The following is a 23,797-nucleotide window of genomic DNA, read 5'->3' as shown; positions in this document are numbered from 1 at the left end:
CTCAACCCCCACCTCACATGTGTGTCTCTGTTCTCTGTCTCTTCTCATGGGCCTCCAGCCTCCTCCCTGGCTCTCATCTTTCCTCTACAATCCATCCTCTACATGGCAGCCAAGGGATCCTGCTGAAAGAAATCACATCACTCTCTTGCTCATAAACCTTCTGTGGCTCCACAGTGCCCTGAGGATAAAACCCAGACATTCTGGTTTGGATTGTGTAGGAAGTAGACGTGGTAGAGGGGCAACTGACAGCAAGAACTCTGAGGAGCAGTCTACAAACTTACTAGCTGCATATTACTTTGGAGAAATACCAGAAACTCCCTCTGCCTCCATTTTCTTATCAGTAAATGAGCCTAACAGTAACATCAACCCACTGCAGTGGCTAAGGTCAGGACTAAGGGAGGAAATGAAAGTAAAATGTAAAATGTTTCCATGTGAGTGGCACATGGAAAACTCTAAGTAGGGGTGAGTCCTATGATAGTGATCTCTGCAAGGCCCTGTCCCCACCCAAGGTCCACCTGATCTCCCCCCACTTAACACATCCACGCTCAAGCCATGTGACTGACCTTGTTCACTCCATCCTCTTGCTCCTCCCCTTGATCCCTCTCCACTCATTCTTCCTCCCTATCTCTCATTCCATGGCTGTGAGCTGGGCTTCTAGGACTCCACTGTCCTGGAGCTTTCCCCACCCCAGGCCCAGATCCCACTGTCTTGCTGGTGAGTCTCTTCCATCTGGGTCTCTGTTTCCAGGCCCAGAATAATCCTTGAGGGTGCAGGTAAATATCTGTCAAATGAAATGAATGAATCACACAAACTCTCCCCCAACCTTTCCAGGGGTTCTCCCCCTTCCCCCCCCCCCACCTCCTGGAACTAGGAAAGCTGTAAACAACTAATCCTGCTGCCACTATAACAGTATTTGCCATTATTGTATGTGCAGAGAAGGCAGGAACTAATTGTGCCTGGGAAGGAGGCTTCTTAGTGGAAGTGATGTGGGGAGTGGCAGAGGGAGGAGAGAGCTGAGGAAGAATGTGGCAGGAACAGGGAATCTGGAGGTGAAACTGTGAGACCAGGTTTGGGGAGGGGCCAGGGAGAAAATCAAGGGTCAGAGCTGGAGAAACCCCATTGCTTTACAGCTGAGGCAATTGAGAATCAGAAGGGGCTGGGACCCATCCATGGTCATCCAGAGACAACACGGACAGCTTGCTTCCCTCCCGTTTGGGAACCCAGGAGTCTTTTTGAGAGATGTCATTTTGGGAGCAGAGGATAGCTGCCTAGCCAGGGCCTCATGGGCCCCAAAGGAAGCAGGACTTGTCTCTGTGCACACTGGTCCAGCACCACCTGGACTAGACCATAAAGACAGTGAAATGACAGCCAGCAGAACTGAGGACAGCACTCTGGCCAGAATGGAGAAGTGGCAGCTGCCGGCTCACTCAACTCCCTTGCTCACTCTGACAGCTAGAATAGCCCTGGGGCTCACCACACTCCACAGAGCAGGTGCAGCTTGTACTGAGTTCCTACCATGCACCAGGCTGAGCAGGGTGAGGAATGGAGACCCCCTCAGTGGGCCATGACACCCCAGGCCACAGGCTCCAGGAAGGGGAAGCTATGAGTACTTCCTCAAAGACAGTTTCGGGGTGGGTGTGTCTGCCCTCATTCAGAGTCCAGGAACAGGCAGGACCCTACAGGGATACCCAAAGTCCAGGGTCCTGACCACCCCACTTCCATAGCTCCCAGGTGGCAGTCCCCAGCAACTCTGATCACCAAATCACAGGCCTTGCAGATAGGGCTTCAGCAGCTTCTGCTTGTAGATCTCAGTGGCCAGAGCTGGCTCCCTCCCTGCAGCCCTGAGCCAGGCTCCACCTCCTGGGTACATCCCCTGCACTTACCCCTTCCTGCTTCTTAGCCCAGAAGCAGTTTTGAGATTGGAGTCAGGTACCCTTCCCTCTCTGCTCCTTCCTTTCAAACCTCTCTTCCCAGGCTTCTCTTCCCTCCAGAGAAACAGTTCCAAGCCTGGGAGGTCTTGGAGTCCAGGGTCCCCCTTCCTGGTCATCTGCCTCCTTCAAAGATAATTGGCTTTGGCATGAAGAACCCAGGCCAGAAGTTTCTGGATGGGGTAGGGGGCTCCACCTGACATGGGGACAGGAGGGTCTGAGAAGATGAGTCATCTACTCAACCATTGTCTACTGTGCCACTGTGCTGAGAACCCTAGGGAGAGAGAGGCAGCTGGGACCCTGCCCTTCAGGAGCACATGCCAAACAAGTAAACAGGGAAACAGAAACAGTTTCAGAGGAAATCAACAGGGTGACAAGAGAGCCACTGGGAGTATACACAGGAGTAACAGTCTGAGAAGATCTTCAAATGATAAGAGACCAACAGTGTGATAAGCCAAAGAGTAATAGGTGGAGGTAATAGCAAGTGCAAAGACCCTGGGGTAGAAAGACACAGGGTGTTCCTAGAACAGAAAGGAGGTCAGCTTGGCCAGAATAGCAAGAGCAAGAGGTACATATTGTGATGTGAGAGAAGACTGCCATAGGGCTTCACTGAGTAGGGCAGTCAAGGAGTTCCCAAGTCCCTAAGAGATGCTGAGGTAAGGGTACATCTGAGCCTGCAGCAGGCATCAGCATCTCTAGGCCAGTGACCCATGCCTGGCCTTGCAAATACAACTGGTCCTGGCACTCAAGCTGCTACTGAGTAGGGGAGAACTGTCCAGGGAGCCCTTGGGGCTTGGTGGTCAAGTCTGAGCTCAGCCCCTCTCCTTCCCCTTGAAGAGCTCATGGTCCAACTCGCTACTGTGTCTGCCACATACACAGCCTCTAAAGGCCAGCTCCCCAAGAAACCCAGGGTCCTCAGAGGGCCTGGGAAATGATAATCAGCCTATCCCCAGGAGCCACTCTTCTGTTCACCTTGTTGCAGCCCTCCGTGTCATGCTGTCCAAAGGCTGGGGCTGGTAGCCTCTCCCGCGACTTGTTAGGGCCTTCATTAGCAATGCTTCCTGGAATTTAATTTAATGAAGGAGCAAAAACAGCCTAATGAAGGTGATGCAAAAGCAAGCAGCCCATGAGGTGCCTCCAAGGCCCAGCCACCTGGGCTCAGGGGCTTCCTGCCGATGGTAACTGGGAGTAGAGGGGCAAGAGAAAGGGGACTTGTCCTGGGAGGGATGCTGGCCACTGAGTCCTGGGAGTAGGGGACATTGCTCTGCCACACTGCATGGAGCAGATGCTACTACTGAAGCTAACTACGCAGAGGAATGAGCCTGGCTGGGGCCTGCTTCAGGCTGCTGGAAAAAAGTTTTTAGGATGCTATCAGCCAGAGCAAAGGTTCTAGGCCACCATGGGATGTCAGATGTCCAGGCTGTGGGCTAGCACCAGGGGGTGGTAGCAGGGGCCAGATCATCAGGGCCGAGTTTAGATTTTATTCCAAATTTAATTGTGATGGAAACAACTAACGTTTTGTTTTGTTTAACAGCTAGGGTGGTTTTTTGTTTTTTTTTTTTAATTAATTAATTTCAGAGAGAGATCACGCGAGCAGGGCAGGAGCAGAGAAAGAGGGAGAGACAGGCAATCTCCCCACTGTCAGTGTAGAGCTTGATGTGGGGCTCAAACTCACAAACCATGAGATCACACCCTGAGCCTAAGTTAAATGCTTAACCGACTGAGCCACCCAGACACCCCACAACTAGTGGGTTTTTAAGGGAGGGTGACATGACCTGCTATTTTAAAGTTCCCTTTGGCAGTTATGAGGAGTAATGCCCCTGTGGAGAAGGGAGAAGGGAGGGAGACAGAGGGGGACCACTATATGGTGCAGAAGGTTAAGGTGATGGAGGAAAGCTGAAGGAGACACGGTTGTCCCTTGTCGCCTAGAAGGTAGCTCCGGGGACATGGAGTGGGGTGTATGTATACCTGGGCTGAACTGTTTCTTCTAGCAAGTTTGGGCTGGTTGGTCCCCTTTCAGCCTTCTCCACAGACTTGGCCTCTCCTCCAAATAGACATTTAAAGAGTATTAGTTTAAAAGATTCTTCGCGCCCCACACCTGCTTTCCCACCTTTGTGGGGGAAAGCACTCCCCACTTCCCCTGCTGGAGTTCCCTTCGCATCTCTCCACGGCTCGAAGCACTCTATGCCCTGCCCCCAGGGCTTGCTCAGAGCTAAGGCTCCCCAGGAGCCCCAGGACTGTATTTCACAACGGGAAAGGCCCAGAGCTCAGGCACAGGGCAGAGAGCTGCGAGGGTGCAGCCTCGCAGACCAGCGCCTGTCCCGCCCCCCGCGGCCTCCGGCCACCGTCCGCCACCCCGCGCAGCGCAGCCCCCTCACACCTCCCCATTTCTTAACCCGGCTCCTCAAGTTCTCGGGCCCACGCCCCGCCCCAGCGCCCTCCGCCCTCCAGGCCGGGCTAAAGCCGGAAGCGGCCTTTGAGCTCGCGCCCCGCCTCTTCCGGGTCCTCTCTAGGCGGGAGTGCTGGACTTCTGTGGCCGCCGGAGGCCCGGCAAGGTTTCGCGGGGCAGCGGCGCCCTCTGGCGTGCCTCAGGCGCAGCGCGGGAGCCGAGGCCGACCCAGCACTTCCTCCGCCTTCGCGCAGCCTTTGCCTCTCCTGCCGCTGCTGTCTTCCGGCTGCCACTCGAGGTTATCCCCACCAGGCTTGCTTTCTCGCCTTGTTTAGTCTCCGACCCTGGCCCCGGCCTCCGCCCATCTGCCTGCCACTTGGAGCGCCCGTGGCCCTCGCCTGATCCCCGCCTGCCTGGCCTTCCCAGCCATAGAGGAAGACCGTTCTCTCGGACCATCCCCAGGACGTGCCCTAACAGCCGCCTTCTACTCCCTCTGGTCGTGGAACCTTCCCACCCTCTGTTCCAGGATGCTCTCCCGCCTCCCCAAATTCACAGCGGAGATCAGGCGCCAATTTGGGGGACCATCCCGGGCAGCCACTTCCTGGCTTCCTCGGGGTCGGATGGCCCCGTGTCTTTCCCTCGTGCCCAGCCTGGGGACGGTTGTGTTTGACCCCAGGGTGGACTTGGTCAGGATAAGGAGAGGGGTTCGGGCATGTGGGGAGGGGGTCTCAGAAGGCTAGGTCAAGAGTGGCTCTAGGAGTTCAGCCCCTTCCTTCCTTCCAGATCAGGCAACCCTGTAGAGGTCCCTGTCTGGCCTTCTGAGGACCTGGCCACGTGTGGGACTGGCAGCTCCTCGCTCACCTACCCAGGATGACAAACGTTGAGGTCCTGGCCCCTTTTTGACCACCTTTCCCTTCACGTCCCGCCTGGAGCCTTCCTGCCTGCCTTCCTCCCACACACCAGGCTGGAGGACTTTTTGGACTGCCTTGGAGCCTCAGGGCCTGGCTGCACTGCCATAGCTGACCATTCCAGCCACCCAGCCCTACAAGGTGTCTGGCGGGTCACAGCACAGCCCAGACTCCCGCCATTGGCCGCCAGGGGACAGCAGAGGCCGCCTTCTGCAGAACTCGGGTTGGGGCTGGGAGTATGGGGGATCAAGCTGCAGTCTAATACTGTCCAGGTCCTGCTGTGCGTGGCAGGGCAGGTTTGCAGCCTTATGTGGTTTTGAAAGCAGTTTTATTCTTTCAGATTTCTTCCAGGGCTGCACTTTCTAAGTAACTTCCAGTCAATTATTCCTGTTCCAAGTTGTTTGAAAATCAGTTGCTGGATGACTTTAAACTGAGATCAAGGCAGACATCTGGATGAGTCCTCTGGGTCCCTCCATGTGCTCCTTCATGTCCCTGGCTACCAGGGCTTGGCCAGGCCAGGCAGTGTCCACCCTGTATACCCTGATGCCAACTGTCCAACCTCCAGCTACTGTCTTCTAGCCCACTATCTCTACAGCCCTGGCCTTCACCAACCTCTCACCCATGGTCCAATCTCTCCTCCTCAGTACCTTCTTCTCAGTCTTCCTAAAAGCCTCTGTTGGCCCTGCTCCCCTCACTTCACACAGATCTTACCAGTCTGTAGTCTTACCAGTCCTGGGGCGCCTGGGTGGTTCAGTCTAAGTGCCCAACTTCAGCTCAGGTCATGATCTCAGGGTTCATGAGTTGGAGCCCCACATCAGGCTTGCTGCTGTCAGCCTGTCAGCAGAGATCCCGCTTTGGATCCTTTGTCCCCCTCTCCCCGCCCCTCCCCCACTCATTCTCCCTCTCCCTCTCTCTCTCTCTCTCTCTCTCAAAAACAAAACAAAAACATTATAGTTTTACCAGTCCTACCTCTTCCTCCTCTACCCACTCCAGTCAGGCTTGCCCTTCCCTCCACAAAACAGCCGTGACCCACACATTGCCGAACCCAGCTGAAGCTCCATGCTCACCTCCTTGAGCATTTGACCCCCGTCTGGCTCCCACATGCCCTCTTCCCCCTTTGTTTCCTCCTGGCTCCCCTGCTTAGCTCTTTCTCTGATTCCACCTTGGCTCTCCTATCTCCTAATAGGAGTGTTCCAGGGCTCCATCCTGACTGCTGCCCTTCGGTCTTCACTCACCACCCTCATCTCATCCAGGCCCCTGACCTTAACTACTGTCCACTGGTTTTGCCTCCCAGACTCTGGGTCCAGTTCTGGCCACTCTACTGAACTTGAGTCACATACCCAGTGGCCGACTTGGCATCCCCACTTTGATATCTAGTCGATTTTTAAGACTTTTCATGGGCAAAACTGATCTCCCTCCCAAGAACTGCCTCCTTCAGTGGATGCAGTGGCAGTTTGGACCCTAGACAGCCTTGGAGTCACCCTAGACTTGTTTCTGCCCCACTCCACCCCCATGTCCAAATAATCAGGGAACTTTGCTGCCTTTACCTCCAGCACATGTCCAGCATCTCACCCCAACTGTGCCACTACCTGGGCTGAGCTACCTGACATGTCTGTCTGAAATTGCAATAGCCTGTGTGTCATTGTCACCCTTGGCTCCCCATCCCACACCCCAGAGTCTAAGCTCCATGTAGCAGCTGGAATAATCCAGAGTTGCTGCTGAATCAGATCCTGCCCCCTTCTCTCTTCAAGAATTGGCATTGGGTCTCACCTTTCCCAGAGAAAAATCCAAAGCCCTTATGGTGGCTGGCAAGGCCCCACATCTTCCCCCCTCAAAAGCCCCCACTTGTCCCTCCTTCCCTCTACTGCCTCACTCAACAGCAGCCACAACGACTTCCTGGTTGCTCCTCTCACAGGTATGTTCTGCTTCTGAACTTTGCACCAGCTGATCCCTCTGGCTGGAATGTTCCCTGCAGGCATCCACATGACTTCCTCCCTCTCCAAATCTCTGAAAAGCATATTTTTCTCAGTGAAGGCCACCTTGACCCACCTCCAGACCCCCTGTTCTCTATTGCTCCTACCTTGCCATTTTAGTACCTATGGTATGACCATCTTCTAACAAATAATGTAACTTACTAATTATGTTTCATGTTTCTGGTCTGAATTCAGTCCCACACCTAGAATGTAAGCTCAAGGAAGGCAAGGGCCTTCACTTTGTTTACTGCTGTGTGTACAGGTGCTGGAAGGATGCCTAGCACATGGGAAATCTTGATAAATATTCGTTGAATGAGTGAATTCCTCTTCCATCAATAGGTGAATGTACACATGTGCACACAGGTGAGGAGGGTGTGGGCAGGGGGAAGCTGCTGGTCAGAAGAGACCAAGGCTGACTTTGGCCCCTTTACCTGGTCTATATCATCTTGTCTTGCTGTTACAAGTGGTCATAAGAAAAGCAGTGAAAATAAATATAGAAGACCTTTGTGCTGGAGTTTCTGGCTGCTTTCACTCGTTCATTTCCAAACAGAGCAAATTTTAAAAAGCAAGAAAGAAGGAAAAAAAAGACCTAGGAAATTCTTCAAAACATACAAAAATGACTATGACCAAGGGCCTGCAGACCCATCCTTATGGAGGCTGAGTGACTGGACCTTGACAGCCAGGAACAAGAGATATTCATTTTCAAACAGTCATGTGGACACTTGGTATAGTCTAGCGGCCACATTGCCTGCCCCTTCCCCCCTAGAGAATGCTGCTCATGGTCCATGTTAGAGGAGACCTTGCTGAGCAGGCAGAGAAGACCTCTTGGGGGCCAGAGTCCTTCCTCCACCCCGTGTGTGTGTGCGCGCACATGCGTGAGTGTGTGTGTGTGTGTGTGTGTGTGTGAAGCAGGTGGACCTACTGTCAACACATCCTCTTGGTCTGAGAGGTCTAATGCCAGGCCTGGGGTTTTTAGGGAATCCAGGCAGTCTTGCTGCTGCTCTGACCTGCAGCCTTCTTTGGACAGAGTATGAGAAAAGACCCCCAAGGTCTCTCAGCAGGATGGACCCTGTCCTCCACTGCCTCCCACTCTCTAGGAGCCAAAGGCTCCATGCAGGGCTATGACCTAATCTGATGAGGAGGAACCCAGAGACCCCCAGAGGGCAGCCCCTCACATCAGGACACTCTGGGCTGCAGCCACCTCTCGGCCAGTGTCTGGCTCTTTTCTGGGGCTGCAGGGCTCCTGGGTAAGTCCCCAGGCTGGAGTCAGGCGCCTGGGGCTGAAGGGAACTAGACTCGGGAAGCCCCCCTCTGATCAGTTGGCACAGCCATGGGCCTACCAGCCACCAGCTTGAGGAAATTCTTTCTTGAGGGGTTTCCCAAGCTGGCAGCTGCCTCGCCAGTTCAAACTGGATTTTTCCTGTTGCCCTTTCCCTGGCGGCCTAGCCGGGTGCAGGGTCTCTCCTAATGAGGGTTTGGTGCCAAGGCCCAGGCGGCTCCGTCTTGCTGGGTACCAGCTGGTTGAGGCCTGCCCCAGGAAATGAGCAGCTTCCTAGTTTCATCGGGGCCAGGGCACTTGGGACTACCCTGCATCTTTTGGCCAGTCCTGCCCTGCCTTGGACCCCCTACTCAAAACTCAGGGCTCCAAACACGGGAACTCATTAACCCACCTTTATTCACAGTGGGTTTTACCATTAATAGAAGATCAGCCTGACAACTCACAGAATTCCTGGATTTTTGTCCTCAGACTCAAGGCATTAGCAGAGGATTGACATGGCAGCCAGGGAGGGCAGGGGGCCCTTCAGCAGGGTTTCTTCAGGGCTCAGCTGCCCCCTTGCTCAGACCCTCCCTGGAGCTACTGGGGATGCACCTCACGTTGCCTCCTTCCGGAGCCTCTCTCTGTCCCATTTCCTGGGGCCTCATTAATTCCTCCCCACCTCACCCCGTGAGAAAGCAGGTCTGTGCTGAGCCTGGCCCAGGTCCAGAGCTGGGCCTGAGCATGCCACTGGCTGGTTTGGAAGGGGCCCTATCCTCACCCTCATCCCAGGGAAGGGGGCAGGAGAGGCTCCCGTTTCCATCCATATCCCGACTTCTACCCACTTGCCAGGAGCTCAGGGACCATGGGGAACAAGAATACACAACATAGCTGGCATTATGTATAATATTTATAAAAGGGAGCTGACAGCCTCTCCACTCCTACCCCGGATCAGCCCCTGGGGTCTTTGGCTCCCAGGGGCAGAGACGCTCTGGGCCCCAGCCTCTTTCTTCTCCCAGAAATGGAATGTGAGCTATGGCCCAGACTTGGGGTGGGGGGAGTCCCAGCCTCCCCAGGACTGGTGAAGGGGCAGGTCCCTGGGGGTGCCCACACCAGCCTCACATTTAAAAGAACCTGATGGCTTCAGGTATGGGGGGTGGTCTGCTTCTGGTGGTGGGGATGGGAGAAGGAGACGAGAGTATCCAAGCGCTTGAGTCCAAGTGACTGAAAGGGGCCTCCGGGACAGAAGTGGGGGAAGGCAAGTGCTTTGAGGGAGGTGAGGCCCCAGAGTGCAGACCAAGGTCCAGCAGCAAGGTAGGGAGATGGCTGCAGGCTTGGGCTCCAACTCTGTGTGCCCTACAGACTGTGTAGGCAGCTGTTGGACCTCAGTGTTTGCATCTGTGCAAGGAGGGCAGGGGCCTGAGTGGGATCTGAGGCAACAGGACGGGAGCAAGGGCACAGCCCCACCCTGCTCCCAACTCCGGAAGCCCCTGTAGCCCGGGAGCCCAGCAAGGTAGTGGTCCAAGGGCCTTGGTCCTGGCTGTAACAAAAACCTTCCACAGAGAAGACGTGAGGCAGGGGACAAATGCCATAGTGTTAACCACGTCTTTCTTCTCCCCGCTGACTGGCCACTGGATGGGAGCAGGGGCTGAAGACTCTGGGCAGGGGTACTTGGACGAGTAGACAGAACAGGCCGGGGGTCTTCCTAGTGGCTTCCTCCATGCCGGCCGGTCCCTGACACCCAATCAATGATGATGAAGCTCAAGCTCATGGTCATCAGCAAGAGGCCAAGCACAGCGAAACAAAGGGCCTATGGGGTCAGGGAGTCAAGAGTCAGGTGTGAGGTCAGGGCAGCTCCCTCAGCCCCACACCAGCCCACCAACCTCCCGGATCCTCGCACCAAGATTTTGGGGGTAGACTTTGCAGGTTCCTTCTCGGTGGGTATGATGCGAAAGTAGAAGATGGCGGGGAAGATGAAGATGAGGCATGGGGCAGATGTGGCACCTGCAAAGAATGAGATATATCCAGCTATTGGCTAAGGTCCAGGGGTGAACCCTTCAGTGAGGTCAGAGATTCCTTGCTGGGGAAGTCTCATCTTGAGACTCTACTTGAGAGCTCTGCCTGATTCCGGAGAGCCCACCAGTCCCCCTGCCCCCCATTCTCTGTCCAACTGGATGGAAAGCTAGTACTGTTGGCAGTAGAAGAATCTGTCAGTGAATGAAGCTAGCAAAGAGGAAAGGTAAGCCAAAAGATAAAGACAAAGCCTTGAAGATATCGGGCTCCTAGATATAGCTATTCCTGAAGGCTTTTCCATTATTTAAGCCAATACCTTCCTCTTTGCTTAAATCATTTTGAGTCAGATTTTGGCCACAGAGAACCTATAGTCATGTCTATGATATCCATGACAATCAGCCCCCAGGTCTGTGTTTTGGTCCCTGCAGAGTTGGGCTGAGGAGTCAGTCTTGTGAGTTGGGTCACTCCAAAGATGTCTCAGAATTGTCTGATTTTCTACCTTAGAGCCACAACTGGGATGAGACAGTGGACAGAGCACTGAACCTATAGTTCCATGATCCTAGAGCTAAATCAAGGCCCCCCACTTACCAGCCGTATGGCTCTGCTACTCCCTTAATCACTACGGACTTCAGTTTCCTCATATGTGAAATGGGGACAAGACCCAATGAGACCCTTTGTGGAGGTCCCTGGCATCCGGGCTCCACCCCATCCCTCAGCAAGGGGGAACAGACTCTGGTTTTGAGCCCACAGAAGGGATTAGAATAGCCTTCAGGACAAAAATCTCAGACAGGAAGCCAAGTTGTGCACATGGCCAGCAGCTGTCACTAAAGGTAGGGTATGATCTCAGGAATCTGCCAGGATTTAGATAGGAAATTCTCTGGCCAATGTCCTGCCTCTATACACAGCTGGGCCAGACCCTCACCAATGACCCCGAAGATGCCCAGGATGTTGGGAGCGAAGATAACCAGCAAGTTGATACAAGTGAGCAGGCCGATGGCAATGAGTATGTGCCGCAGCCAGCTGAACTCCTGGTTCTTAAACAGCATCTGCTGGATGGCACGGCGCACCTGGGGGATGGGGGTGGGAAGAGTCACCAGTCTGTCAGCTCCATAAGTCCCACCCTGCATCGGTCCACCTGCCCACCGGCTCACCGGAAACAGAACGATTGGCACTGTGAGTGTGACTGCCGTCAGCACGGCCACACGCACACAGAGGATCAGCACGTCAAATGGGTCCACCTTGCTGTAGGTGTGCAGTAGCTCCGACTCCACCCCGTCTGTGGCAGGCAGGGAGGATGGTCAGCAGGTGGCCCAGGGAGGGGGACGGGCTCTGAGCCTGGGTTGACCCTGACACTGTGGGAAGTGGCAACAGACTCACCTCCACAGCTGTAGGGCACAGTTAGGCATCACGCACCTAGTTAGCACCTCCAGTATGCAGGGTGCCATGGCCACTGGCCAGCCCCTTGCCCCCCAGCCTGGCCTCTGCCTCTGCCCCCACGGTCCAGCCATACCGTAGAAGGTGAGGTAGCCGAAGAGGGCAGCCAGGAAGTACATGACATACATGACGGCGATGGACAGGTTGGAGATGTGCTGCATCTTCCTCTTGGAGGGGCTTTGGGGAAGCAGGGGAGGGGATGGGTGCCAAGCTGGGCCACACCGGAGATCCCCGTATGCCCTGGGGCCTCTCTGGCACCACACCCTCACCATTTGGCAGCTGAGGACGTCTCCTCCTTGCCCCCAGTCGCCCCTCATGGAAGCCATGGAGATCTTTGATAAAGTGACTTGGCTCCTGTCACTCCCCACCCCGCCCTGCCCCCACCCTATCAGGACCACATTCCTTCTCCCCAAACCAGTTTAAGGCAGCCACCCCCCTTGCAACCATAGACACCTACTCCTTGAGCTCCGTATAGATGGGCAGCACCTCGGGATGGCAGACGAAGGCGAAGGCCATGATGGGGATGGTATATGCTGTCTAGATAGACATGGTGACTGCGTCAGGGCAGCCCTTCACTCTCACCCGGCCCATAGCCCCTGCCCTGGCCTGTTGGAACCTGTGAGTTGAGTGTGAAGTAACTCGGGGTGCAGAAGGCTGCAGCCTCTGTTTCAGCCTGCAGCTGAGCCTCCTCCTTGGTGACCTCCATGAGGCTGACGTTGCCCGTGAAGTTGGCGAGGTTGAGAGGCAGAGGGCAGGGCACATGGAACTTTTTGTAGATGACCTGAGTTGCAGAGAAGATGGGGGTATCAGGGCCAGACAAGGCTTGCCTGGGAGTCACTATGAAAACACATCTAGATCAGGACAGAAGGAGCTGCCTTCTGACCCAGGCTTCCCAGAAAGACCTGCCCCCTGCCCCTGACAGAGGAGCCCCCCAAGAGACTTGTCCCCTCACTCCACCAGCACGGAAAGTGACTCACTGCAATTAGGAAGAACACCATGCAGCTGAGAGAGAAGCCGCTGGAGTAACCCAGGTAGCCTGCAACGTGGGGGAAGGGCCGTGAGACTGGGGTCCCTTCCCAGGCATTTCTCCAACATTCCCCTCCAAGGCCCTAGCCCTGCCACGCTCACCAAGCTGCCGCATCAGTGCCAGGGGCAGAATGACGATGACAGAAACAAGGATCACCAGGTAGTTCCCATTCATGTACCAGTCCCTGCAGGAATAGGAGTGGGGAGCCAACATCAGAGTCCACTCAGCCTTGGGTGAGGCCGTCTGCCTCCATACCTAATCGGGGCCACCTGAAAAATACTTGTTCATAGCTCGGAGTCTGCAAAATGGACATTCTCTCAGCACTGGCCTAGGCGAGGGGAGAACTAAGGAGCTCAGCTCCTGCTTGGTAGCCATTAGGGCTATAGTCACTGCTGCTGTTTTTCTCAAGACACACAGGTCTGGGTCCAGCTTCCCCAGGGGGTGGCCCCAAGGGGCCCAAGGAGGTGGGTGGGATGAAAGACCCTGGCTCTGGGGAGGTGGAACATTTTCCATGGGGGTGTCAGGGACTTTCCAACATCCTGTACCCCTTGTGGTCCCTCCTGGCATCTGCATCCTGCACCATCCTGCACCCCCCCCCCCCCCCAATGGCGCAGAGAACTCAAGGGATAAGGAAGGAGACCCTCCTTCCCAGGGAAGCCCAAAGGCCAACTCCTTGGGAAAGGCAGCCAGGACCCAGGGGGAAGAATCCTGGCTGTTTCCCTCCTCCCAGAGCTGCTCTCAACTTCAAACCCCCTCTGCTTGCCTGGGCTGTGTGGCCAAGGGCAGGGCATGGCTGTCTTCTCTGTCCCCACCCACAAAACATGGTTGATTCCATCAGTGCTGGCTAAACTGATGATGAGCAACTGGGACACCAAGGGCTTAATTTCTTGGTTGGGCGGGGGGGGGGGGGGCGGGGAGGGGAGGAGGAGGGGGAGGGGGCGGCAGGCGCTAAAGCCCAAGCCCTGGTCAGGAATAGCAGGTGCTTAGAGCTAAGCCCGAAGCTCTCAGGTCCTCCTTTTTTCACAGGCTGTGTCCTGGCCCAGGTGGGGCCCAGTTTCCTCAGCCTCACCCCACCTCTCGCCCCATCTGGCCCTCCTAGGGGGTTCCCCTAGGTGCTAAAGGAGTGTAGACTGAATGTTAGCTCTGCTGGCAGCTCTCTGCCCCTCCACCAGTCACTTGCAGGCACTATCTCATCTCTCCCACTAGCCCAGCCTGGGTTCCCAGGGCCAGTGGTGCATGTGGAGGGGTAGACCAAGGCCTCCCTCCTACCCTCACCCAGCCCCGCCCCACCCTGGGGCTCACGAAGTTTGCTCCTCCAGGTTCAGGAAGGTCTGTATGACAAGAGGCAGCTCGGACTTGATGATGTACAGGTAGCTGGACATGGCTAGGGGGAGAGAGGCGGGCAGGTGCTGGGGTCAGCCAAACCAGCCAGTCTTCAGCCCGCCCACCTGCCCACCACCTGTCTGGGTCTGCCTGCCAGGCCCACCTCCAATATTCTGCAGTGTGATGGCCAGGGCCGCTGCCAGCTTTCCTGGGGTCCCAAAGGCACGGTAGCCTAGCTGCTCATAGGCACGGATACCTGTGGGGACAGGAGTCAAAATAGTCAGGAGTGCTCTCCCCAGCCCAGCCCTCCCCTGCTCCAGGCTGGGTTGGGGGCTCACCCACGATCCCTGAGGACTTGAGTAGCAGGTGGATGGAGTAGCTGGAGAGCAGGGCGACGGCTGTCAACAGGAACCTGGGGAAGATGGGCGAAAAGGAGCCACTGAGGGCTTCGCTGGCTGGCAGGGGTGGTGAGCTCTGGGAGGCCTGGGCGTGTGGGTCTGTGACCCAGGTGTCTGGAGCCCCCAACAGGTGTGGATGCAAGCTCAACTGGCCCCGGCAGGGGCGAACACCGCTCAGTTTGACCCAGGGTAAGCCATGACCTAGAAGGGGCCCTCTGAGCACTACCTCCTTGAGTTCTTGGAACAAACATGGTTTCCATTTAGACTGCAGGGCAGAGCTCCCAAGTAAGGACACGTGTGTCCACACAAGGCCTGGCCATGGGGCTTCGTTCATCATGTGTAAACGGTGGTAGAAGTATAGATTCAGGTCTGTTAGGCTTGCCTGTGTCATAATCTCAGTGGGTTTACCAGGAAATGAGGGATATTTGTCTGGCCATGGCTGGTTTTTTTAGCCATGGTTTGGGTTGAGCCCACCCACAGCCTGGGTCCTGGGAGGTCATGGTTGGTGGACTGTTTAGAGCTCCTGTCTTTAGAAGGTTCACTGAGGGCACTCACAGGAAAAGGACGATGCCCGTGTTGGCCATGGCATAGGCGAGTCCCAGGATGCCACTGCCCATGATGGCGTTGCTGAGGTTGAACACTGACATCCCAAATGAAGTCTTCCCCACAAACTGCAGGCACCAGAGTGAGATGGGGGCGGGGGGAAGAGACAGCGACGCATGGAGGGTATCCCAATATTCCCCCTCACTGTCCCTTAACCCCCCATCGCTGCCCCAGAGCTCTTTGTTACTGCATGAAATCTCCCAAGCCCCCCACCCCACTGTGCCCCCCGGCTCACGTCTGTGAAGTGTGGCTCCTTGCTGGGGTTTTTCTGTAGGAAGCCCTCGCCCTCAACACAGCTCCGTCTGGGGCCTTCGACCCTGTAGGCACAGGCCAGAGCAGTCAGCTCAGCTCCGGCCCTTGCTCTGCATCCTTCCCTGCCCTGACCACGACTGGGTCCCTCTGCTCACCTCTGGTTGACAGCCGTGGGGGTGGTGACTGGGAGCAGCCCCTCTGAGTGTTTGCCGTTGGGCACCAGCTCCACCATTTCCGTCTGCAGAGGTGCCTCCATGGTCAGGGTCTGCCACCCGGAGCACTGACTCTCACACCAACACAAGTCAAAGGTCTGCAGAGCAATGGTCCCTCTGGTTATCCCTTCTCCCAGGACCCATGGCCCAGCCTCCCATGGGGAGTCTACAGCCCATCACACCTCCCAGAAGCTCACTCAGGATTTATGTGCACATGCAGCTGTGCCTGCTGCCTCCCCGGGACCTTTTGGGGGAGTAGAGCTCAGATACCTGAGTTCTCCAAGACATCCTGATGGGACACCTTGGCCAGTACGTAGCACTCCCCCCACCACTCACATACCAGTCCAGACAAGCCCTTGGGACCTCAGTTTCTCCATCTGCAAAGTGAGGATCAGCTGGATGACCTGAGTTCAGAGTCCAGTGGTGCCTGGACCCCAGGATGCTGAGTCCCAGGAATCCAGACCCCGCGCTGGTGGTGGGCCCTGGATTGACACCCCCTCCCTGACATTAACACCGGGAGACGGTTTCCTGTGCCGGCCCTGTGTGCCAGGGGCCTCCTAGCCAACCTAGAATGGCACTGCCCGACGGCTGGAGGCCTTGGGAGAGGGTGAGGGCTGTGGGCCCTGTTCCCAGCCGCCCGGCGGGCACTGCTGGCAGCCAGAACAAAGGGCCTTCTGTGGTCTGAGAGCTGGCGCTGGGAACGGCAGGCGCAAAGGCTACCCCCCCGGAGCCAGGAGGCCTGAGGCGGTGCTGGGTGGCTGGACACCTGGGCCATGCCCGCCTGGCTGCAAAGGGCCCTCAGGGGGCCATCCAGGAAACGAGCGTCCCAGGGCCGAATTCTCTGAGCCACACAGTCCTCACTCTCCACACAGCCATGACCTCAGGGCCATGTTCTCCTTCAAGCCTCTCTTCCCCTGCTAGGGGAATACCCCTACCCCTTAGGTGACCACCCTCCAGTAGTGGACCATTGGAGCAGATTCTCCATTTCCTAGAACCCCAGGCCAGGAACTCAGGGTCTTAGGCAGCTGTAGAGGAGTCTAGGCCACTGGATCAGTCCTCCCTTCCCTGTCCTCAGGGCATGGCTCTGCTGGGCCTCTAAGGAGCCAGCTCCCCCCGACCCTTGCCCCCCACCCATCACTGGGGCTGGAAGCCACCTACCCCATGCCCAGAAGGTACCTGGCACAGTGCCCCAGGATCTATAAGGACATCCTGAAGGCCAGAGAGGCCAGAAGGAGAGCTAAGACCCTAGTCGAGATCAGGGACAGGGCAGCACTGCCATGCAGGTCAGCCACAGCCTAGCCTGTTTTTTGTTTTGTTTTTTTAAGATTTTAATTTTAAGTAATCACTACACTCAACATGGGGCTCAAACATACAACTCTGAGATCAAGAGTGACCTGCTCTACTGACTGAGCCAGCCAGGTGTCCCTATCGGAGCCTAGGCTTGGTGCCATGACAAGCCCTCTGCTTGGGAATCCTGAATCCCGCCCTGAACCCCCCATCCCCACTCCGGATCCTGATGGTCTCAGGTGTGCTTAGAACCCAGAACACCAGGGTTCTTAGCACTTGGGGCTATGTGTGGGGACAGAAGGCTGGGTTCAGGCCTCAGGCCCCAGTGTCCTGGAGGCAGCAGCCACACAGAACTGACTAGATGACCAGCCCACCATTGCCCCAGGCAGCCCCAGACCAGAGTTCAGATCCCAGGAACCTCGGTCCTGGAGACTCCACACTTGGAACCCTCGGGCCCCCTCGGCCTGCCTCTCTTTCTTCTGATGCTGGCATCTGAACCCATCTCACCTCCAGCCCTGTCCATTCAGGTCCACGACAATGTGAACATCTCTCGTGCCCTCTTCCCCTGGATGAGTCTCTGCCCTAAGCCTCACTATCAGCACCTCTCCAAGGATCCCAGCTGGATGTGGAGATGCCAGCACCTCATCTCCAGAGTCACTCCAGAGTACCCCCTGGCTCTCAGCTAGGGTTGCCCTTTTCGGGCCTCCCACCCTGGGCAGGCTGGGACAGGCCCTCAGAGTGTGCTGAGTTGGCAGCTTGGACAAAGCACCCTTCTCTGCCTTAATATCCTTCCCTAGCAGCCAGCACTACCTCCAGGGAGACCACAGCCCATGGCATGGTCATGGCCAAAGTGCCCGAGTTCCTGTCTCCAGGTTCCCCATCCCCCCAGCAGGACCTACGCCTAGACCTTCACAGCCTGTCTGATACTCACAACCAGTCACTGCTGGATCTTGGGCTGGTTTGAGGTCCCAGAGAGGACATGGAATATCCTTCCCTAAATGGCTTCTGGTCTAGAAGGGACAAAATCCCCAAACATAGCCCCCACCTTATAGTTCCTGCAACAACTAAATATGAGCCACATAGTGCTGGGACTCAAAAAAGGGGGGAGAGAGGCATCAAGGAAGGCTTCCTGGCAGAGGAGGTGATGGAGCCATTTCTGAAATTCCAGGAGTCCCAAAAGTGTGGAATAGCAAAGAATGCCTTAAGCAGAGGGCACAGCATGGGCAAAGGCTCTAAGGTGTGGTATGAGGCAGAATGAAGGTTCCATGGCTATAGACAAACCTGACAAAGCCTTGAAGGCCAGGTCAATTAGTCTGTACTTCAGTGTAGGGCAGGGCTAAGGGCTAAGCAGCCAGAGTGGAGTGCTAGCCTGGCATGTGGACTCTCAGCCATTCCCTGAGGCTGGCAGTCCATTTCTGACAGCTCCCATCCCTCAGGCCTACCACCTCCCAGGCTCCTTTGTATCAGGGAGTCAGGGTGGACTCAGGGAAATCTGCCAGCAGAATCTGACCCACTGTTGAGAAAGTCCACAGTGGACATTCTGAGTCTGAGTCCTGGCCTGGCCCTGCCTTACTGTGTGACCACGGGTAGAGTATTCCCCACTCAGGACCTCAGTGTCCTCCTGCCCTGCAGAGGTCCCCAGAAGTTTGGCAAAGCTGGGGACAGAGTGAGGATCCTCTCCAAGGCCTTTGTCCCAGACCATGCCATGGGCTTCCAGAGAGGGGTCAGGTTCTAGTGTGGGGCTGTCACTGCGACCTTGGGCAGATCATCAGAATAGCATCGGTCATGGGTGCAGAATGGACTTGGGCAGGAAATCGATGGCCTGGGCCACTGCCCTGGGCCCTGTTTGCTCTGCTGGGAGATAAGGGCTAGGAGAGGCCAGGAGCCACAGGGATAGTGCAGTAGGTAACGCTCGCCCACGCGGGCATCACAGGGTGAGAACTTGTCAGGCACACCTTGGCAGGTGTTGAGTTTGGCTAATTAAAGATTTCGAGGTCCAGGAATCCAGGCCACCACAGGCCCACTGCTTGCATCAGCTGCTGTAGGACACATACCTCTCTGTCCCAGGATTGAGGTCCTTGGAACCACCAGGGACTTGAGCCCTGCTTTCCTCCCTAATGCTCAGGGACATAAATGGGTCTGCAGTGGCAGGCTGGCTACAGGGAGGCATCCACACTGTTCTTCCCTCAGTCCTTCCTGGCCGTCTGTGCTGATCGAGGCACAGACCCCATAGAACTTGTTGCCATGGTCCCCAGGCTTCTGATGCATGGGAAGTCCTAGCCTCAGCCCAGATCTCAGGGGAGAGGCAGCTGGTCTGGCCTGAGGGTCTGTTGTGGTTATCCCTGGAGGCTCAGGGATGAAGGCTGCTCTCAGTTCCAGCTCAGCCATCCTTAGTCCCCTCCTGGCTGAGACAAGGTGCCCCTCCTATCTTGGCACTCCCTGCCCACCTTCTTCTCCAGGCTTCAGAAGGAGAACATCATCTTAGGACAAGCTGTCAGTCAACAAGGAAACTAGATTCAATGGACATGTCTGAACTATATGTTCTCAAGGCACAGCCCCAGGGATTGGTGAGGAGATGATTGCTGAGGTCTGGGGGCTAGGGCTAGGGCATATGGAAGGGTGTTCTGAACAGAGGAGAATACTACAGCTCTGTGCACCCCCAGCCCTTCCTCCAGACGCACAACTCCAGATTTTGACCTCTGTAGATCCAGTACCCCTTCCACTACTCCTTCATCGTCAACAACACTGGGCAAATGGCCACTGCAAGGTCAACACCTGGCTGGTACTGAGGGGGGTGGTATGGAGGAGAGGGCACATCCAAGGAAAGGAAGATGGCCCAGAACATTGATGTGTTGGCAATACCGATCGCTCATAGTTTAGCTCCTTGGCCCTGGTGTGTGGGGTCTGTGCTTCTGTGTTCTGGGCATCCGGAAGTGTCTAGGAGGATCTGAGGGGCCCAGCTGGGGCCGGAAGTTGGACTTTCCTGTGACAGGGTACATTTGCTAGACACCCAACAGATGCTTGGAGTTGGACCTTGCCCCAGACCCCTAGGCCTCCCCTCCCACCCCGCCCAGGACCCTCCTTGCTCCCCCAGTGGAGGCTGCAGCTGGAACCTCTTGGTCAAGACTGGGCCAGAGCCAGCAGCAGCCCCCTCCCCCCATTGCCAGCCCGCTGAGAGGGACGTGCAGCTGGAGGCCCAGCCAAGGCAAAGGACAGGACATCACGTGCCTGTGGCCCCCCCAGGGGCAGGGGAGACCCCGAGCCAGCCAGCCCATCCTCCTCCCTGCTGACCCGGAATCCCCTGGAGGCGGCCAAATATTTGGACAGCCGGACTTCTGGCCCCAAGGAAAGCTGGAGCAGGGGCCTGGGGCAGCTCAGGACTCATTGGAGACCCCAGTGGAAGGGGGGAGGGGCTAAAGGCAAGGTTGGCCTGGAGGAGAGGCACCATTCAATGTCAGGCAGAAGCAGAGTGGCAGAGGGAGGGAAGAGAGGGACAAGGAAAGAGGAAGGGCAGAAAACACATACATGCAGTGCATGAATACTGATCTGGACAGAAAAAGAGACAGAGAGGCACAGGGAGATAGAGAAATGCAGATGGATATAAAGGTACACCAACAGGAAAACACACACAGAGGAAGGTGGATACACATTCAGACAGGGAGACAGAGAGAGACAGACAACCAGAGAGCTGAGAGACAGCGATGGCCAACCAGCCAGAGATAGCTAAATGGAAAAAGAGACAGAGAGACAGGGAGACAGCCAACGAAAGACAGAGAGGACCCCAGAAGGAGTGAGAGGGAAGAGGGACCCAGAGGCCCAGGCGAGTGAGCTTCAGGCCCAGTGGGCACTTCAGGGATGGCCAGGCAGAACCCTGGAGGACCCCACAAGAAGGCTGCCCAGCATCTGCAGGTTCCTACAAGAGCAGGTTATGCCTCCGTTAGCTAGGTGCAGGGACATCCAGACAGTGGGTCTGAGCCCACTAGGGCTGCAGGTCCAGGCCCAGCTGGAAAGCTCACCACTCCCCAGTCCAGCACTGTCTACCCACACAATGGAAAAGATACACAGAGGTGATGGTGACCCCCATTCTCAGCAGTCATGCACGTGTGCAGACGTGCCGGCTGAGAGGCTGTGTACAGGACGTGGCCCGCAGAGCGGAAATTCAAAACCAAGCCACCCCAGGCCGCTGACCGGAAAGCCCCTCCTGCCCCAGCAGCTGGTCCTTCCCTTTGGCCCCCAGAAGCCCCGCCTGGTCTTCTAGAGTCCTCCCCACCCCCCCACTACCGCATCTGTCTTCTTATCCAGAGTCAAAGGCCAGCCCTCCACTCACCAGACTGAATGTTTGCAGGGCACATAGTAGGTGCTCAGTAAATGTTGTAAAAGGAATAGAATGGGTTCAAGGCCCTTGGCAAGCCCCCAACCCATCTCAACCCAGCTCCAAGTGGCCCCTGGACCCTGGTCATGTCTGAACTAGATCATGTGCCTGCAGAGCTCCTATCTTACTACAGCATAGTATACACATCCCACACAGGCTTTCTGTGCACACAGATACCAAACTGTACCTCCCTTGCAGCCAACCACTCCCCTAAAACATGCTTTCCCCTTAGAATGAGTGCCTGTTTTTTCCACACTCAGCCTGGACTTTCAGGGTACACTTAGTTTAGCTCAAAAACCTTCCCCGACACTACCCAGAGACCTGTTGTGCCTCATTTTCTCTATTTGCCCAAGGTTCCATGGCTACTTGCTAGGGCAGCAGGCACCAGGACAGGAGCAACTGATTCTCATGGTCTGGCCACCTGGAGCTCTGGACTGGGTGTGTGTGGTGAGGTTGTGATGAGGGCCAAAAGAACCAGTACTGAAGAAAGAGTGTTTTGAGAAGCCAGTGAGGACATGGCCTCTATGAGCTCAGGCAGAGTGAGGTTCTGAGACATATACCCCTCCCCTCCCCAGAGAACCAGTCCCCTGTCCCCAACCCCAAAGGGTCAGAGACTCTCATGGAATGATTCCAGTCATTCCAGCCCTCTTGGAGACGTGCCACACCTGGCCTCACCCACCCTGATTCCTCCTACATCTAGTGCTTCCTGCAGGAAGACTTCCATGGTTGTGCAGAACTTCCCCATCTCAAAATGGAACTGTCCCCAGATCTCTTCAGCTTTCTAGGCTCCAGACTGAGAAGCTCTGAAGAGTTTTCTTCCTTTCTTGAAGGAACTGAACTCCCATGCAACTGTTTACTGAAGAGGAAGGGGTGGAAGGTCCAAAGGCCTCTTCCAGAACAGTGGCCCAAGGAAGTCATGGAAGAAAGGACAGGACTGGGCGACTGAAGGAAGGATGGGCCTGGGTCGAGGAGTCCCGCAGGGTGCAAGGTGCAAGGACCTTTGACTTAGTCCCTTTCAGACTTGTCCTAGAGCTTACACCTGAGCTCAGCGCTCAGGTCGCCCTGGGGGGAGAGGGCGGATTCCCACAGGCCCCTCCCCTGGCCTCCCCCTCCCCGGGTGTAAACAAACGCACGCATTCGCTGTGGCCAATCGAAGGGGCCAATGGAACGGGGGCGGGCTCCTGCAAACCCGGTTTTGGTCCTTTCCCTCCGCCCGCGTGCGCGGCGCCAGCTCTTATACCCCCACCGGGGAATGAGGCAGCAAGGAGAGCACACAGAGCCCCGCCCTCAGGCCAGGGAGCCACACGCGCCCTGTTCCTGCCGTGCCCGCTGGCCCGGCTGCAAATGGCACGGACTCTGGGACCAACATGTGCCCCACGGCCCCTCAGGCAGCCTGGCCCGATCTGCCCTCAAGCCCCTGCCCAACGCAGCCGGGATAAATATACCCAGACTCCCGGTGTGCCAGCCGGGCAGATTTGCCTGTCAGGCGCCCGTCGGGGCAGCGCTCCAGAGCCCGCTCCCGGGCCCTTTTAGGCCCCCCTCCGGAACCCTCTCTAGCTAGTCCCCGTGGGCCCTGCCTCGGGAAGCCCATCGCTCACCGCCCGAGCCCCCAACAAGGCGTCCTGTGGCCCCAGCCCCGAGTGCTGCTGACCTCCTGCTGTCCCTCCCGGCCCTGCCGACAGGCCCTGAGGCGGCGAAATGCCTTTCCCAGGATACCAGTTCAAGCTCAGAACTGACCCCTGATTGGCGAGTCCCCGGACCTGAGCCCAGAGCGCGCGGGGTTCTGGCTCGCGGGAGGCTGGGGTGTCTGCCCGGGACGGGACGGGTAACAGGCGCTGCCCAGAGCCCAGCTACGGACGGGAGGGTGCACAGTAGAGCTCTGCCCGCCCGGTGCCCTGGACTGGGGGTCGGCGCTCCCAGCGGTACCTGGCCCGGCGGGTGGGGACGCACGGTGCTCCGCTCAGGCTGGCGCTGTCCGCTCTGCTCCCGGCTGAGCACAGCGACGGGGGATGAAGGGCGCCCGGCCCCGCCCCTGGCCCGCCCCCGGCCCGCCAATCCCAGGCGGCGGGCAGGAGGAGGGGCTGGCCTGGGGAGAGGCTGGGGCCCCGGCCCGCCAGGAGCAAAGGGGCAGCCCGAACGCTAAAGAGCCCCTAGGTAGGAGAGCAGCGGCTCCTGGAGGGGCTCAGTTGAGTCCTGCGGGCGGAACGCTTCAGTCTAGAACAGATTCTCTCTGAGGTCTCCGAGTGTTCCCTTAACCCTTGAAATGCTCTCCTCTCACCTTCCGGAGGCCAGAAGCGAACAGAGCAGTGCTTAACCTCGGTGAAGGGTGCTTTCAGTGGGGAACTTTCAGACATCAGCCAGACACAAAATGTCTTTTCTGCTTGCCTCACTCTTCCAAGCAGAGGTGGGATGGGGTGAGGACG

General features: G+C 56.7%; 1 protein-coding gene and 1 long non-coding RNA gene across 4 annotated transcripts; both read right to left on the bottom strand.

The window, feature by feature from the left end:
• On the bottom strand, nucleotides 1-4,439 carry LOC109247835 (uncharacterized). 2 transcript variants are annotated; one of them, XR_008420398.1, is made up of 4 exons: nucleotides 4,309-4,439; nucleotides 3,897-3,972; nucleotides 2,901-2,989; nucleotides 1-781 (listed from the first exon to the last, which is right to left on the bottom strand). It is a non-coding gene; the product is annotated as an uncharacterized LOC109247835 (long non-coding RNA). The 2 variants fall into 2 exon arrangements; XR_008420397.1 differs by lacking the exon at nucleotides 4,309-4,439 and having other exon boundaries at nucleotides 3,897-4,269.
• A 4,906-nt stretch (nucleotides 4,440-9,345) lies between these two features.
• Nucleotides 9,346-23,428, bottom strand: SLC38A3 (solute carrier family 38 member 3). Of its 2 annotated transcripts, none has more exons than XM_019416897.2 (16): nucleotides 23,301-23,428; nucleotides 15,659-15,813; nucleotides 15,487-15,568; nucleotides 15,204-15,319; nucleotides 14,589-14,662; nucleotides 14,414-14,506; nucleotides 14,230-14,311; nucleotides 13,029-13,111; nucleotides 12,878-12,936; nucleotides 12,517-12,681; nucleotides 12,358-12,437; nucleotides 11,977-12,077; nucleotides 11,618-11,742; nucleotides 11,389-11,533; nucleotides 10,354-10,457; nucleotides 9,346-10,263 (listed from the first exon to the last, which is right to left on the bottom strand). In XM_019416897.2, the coding sequence occupies exons 2-16, from the start codon at nucleotides 15,757-15,759 to the stop codon at nucleotides 10,159-10,161; spliced, it is 1,515 nt and encodes a 504-aa protein (XP_019272442.1). In that variant the 5' UTR covers nucleotides 15,760-15,813; nucleotides 23,301-23,428; the 3' UTR covers nucleotides 9,346-10,158. The 2 variants fall into 2 exon arrangements, with proteins under 2 accessions (XP_019272442.1, XP_019272443.1); XM_019416898.2 differs by lacking the exon at nucleotides 23,301-23,428 and adding an exon at nucleotides 16,056-16,077.
• Between the last annotated feature and the right edge of the window lie 369 nt (nucleotides 23,429-23,797).

This window comes from Panthera pardus, unplaced genomic scaffold (genome assembly GCF_024362965.1).
Source record: "Panthera pardus isolate Hobbes unplaced genomic scaffold, ASM2436296v1 HiC_scaffold_8, whole genome shotgun sequence".
Taxonomy (NCBI): Eukaryota; Metazoa; Chordata; class Mammalia; order Carnivora; family Felidae; genus Panthera; species Panthera pardus.
The sequence above is the reverse complement of the archived record's forward strand: the minus strand, read 5'-3'. Positions and strand labels throughout refer to the sequence as shown.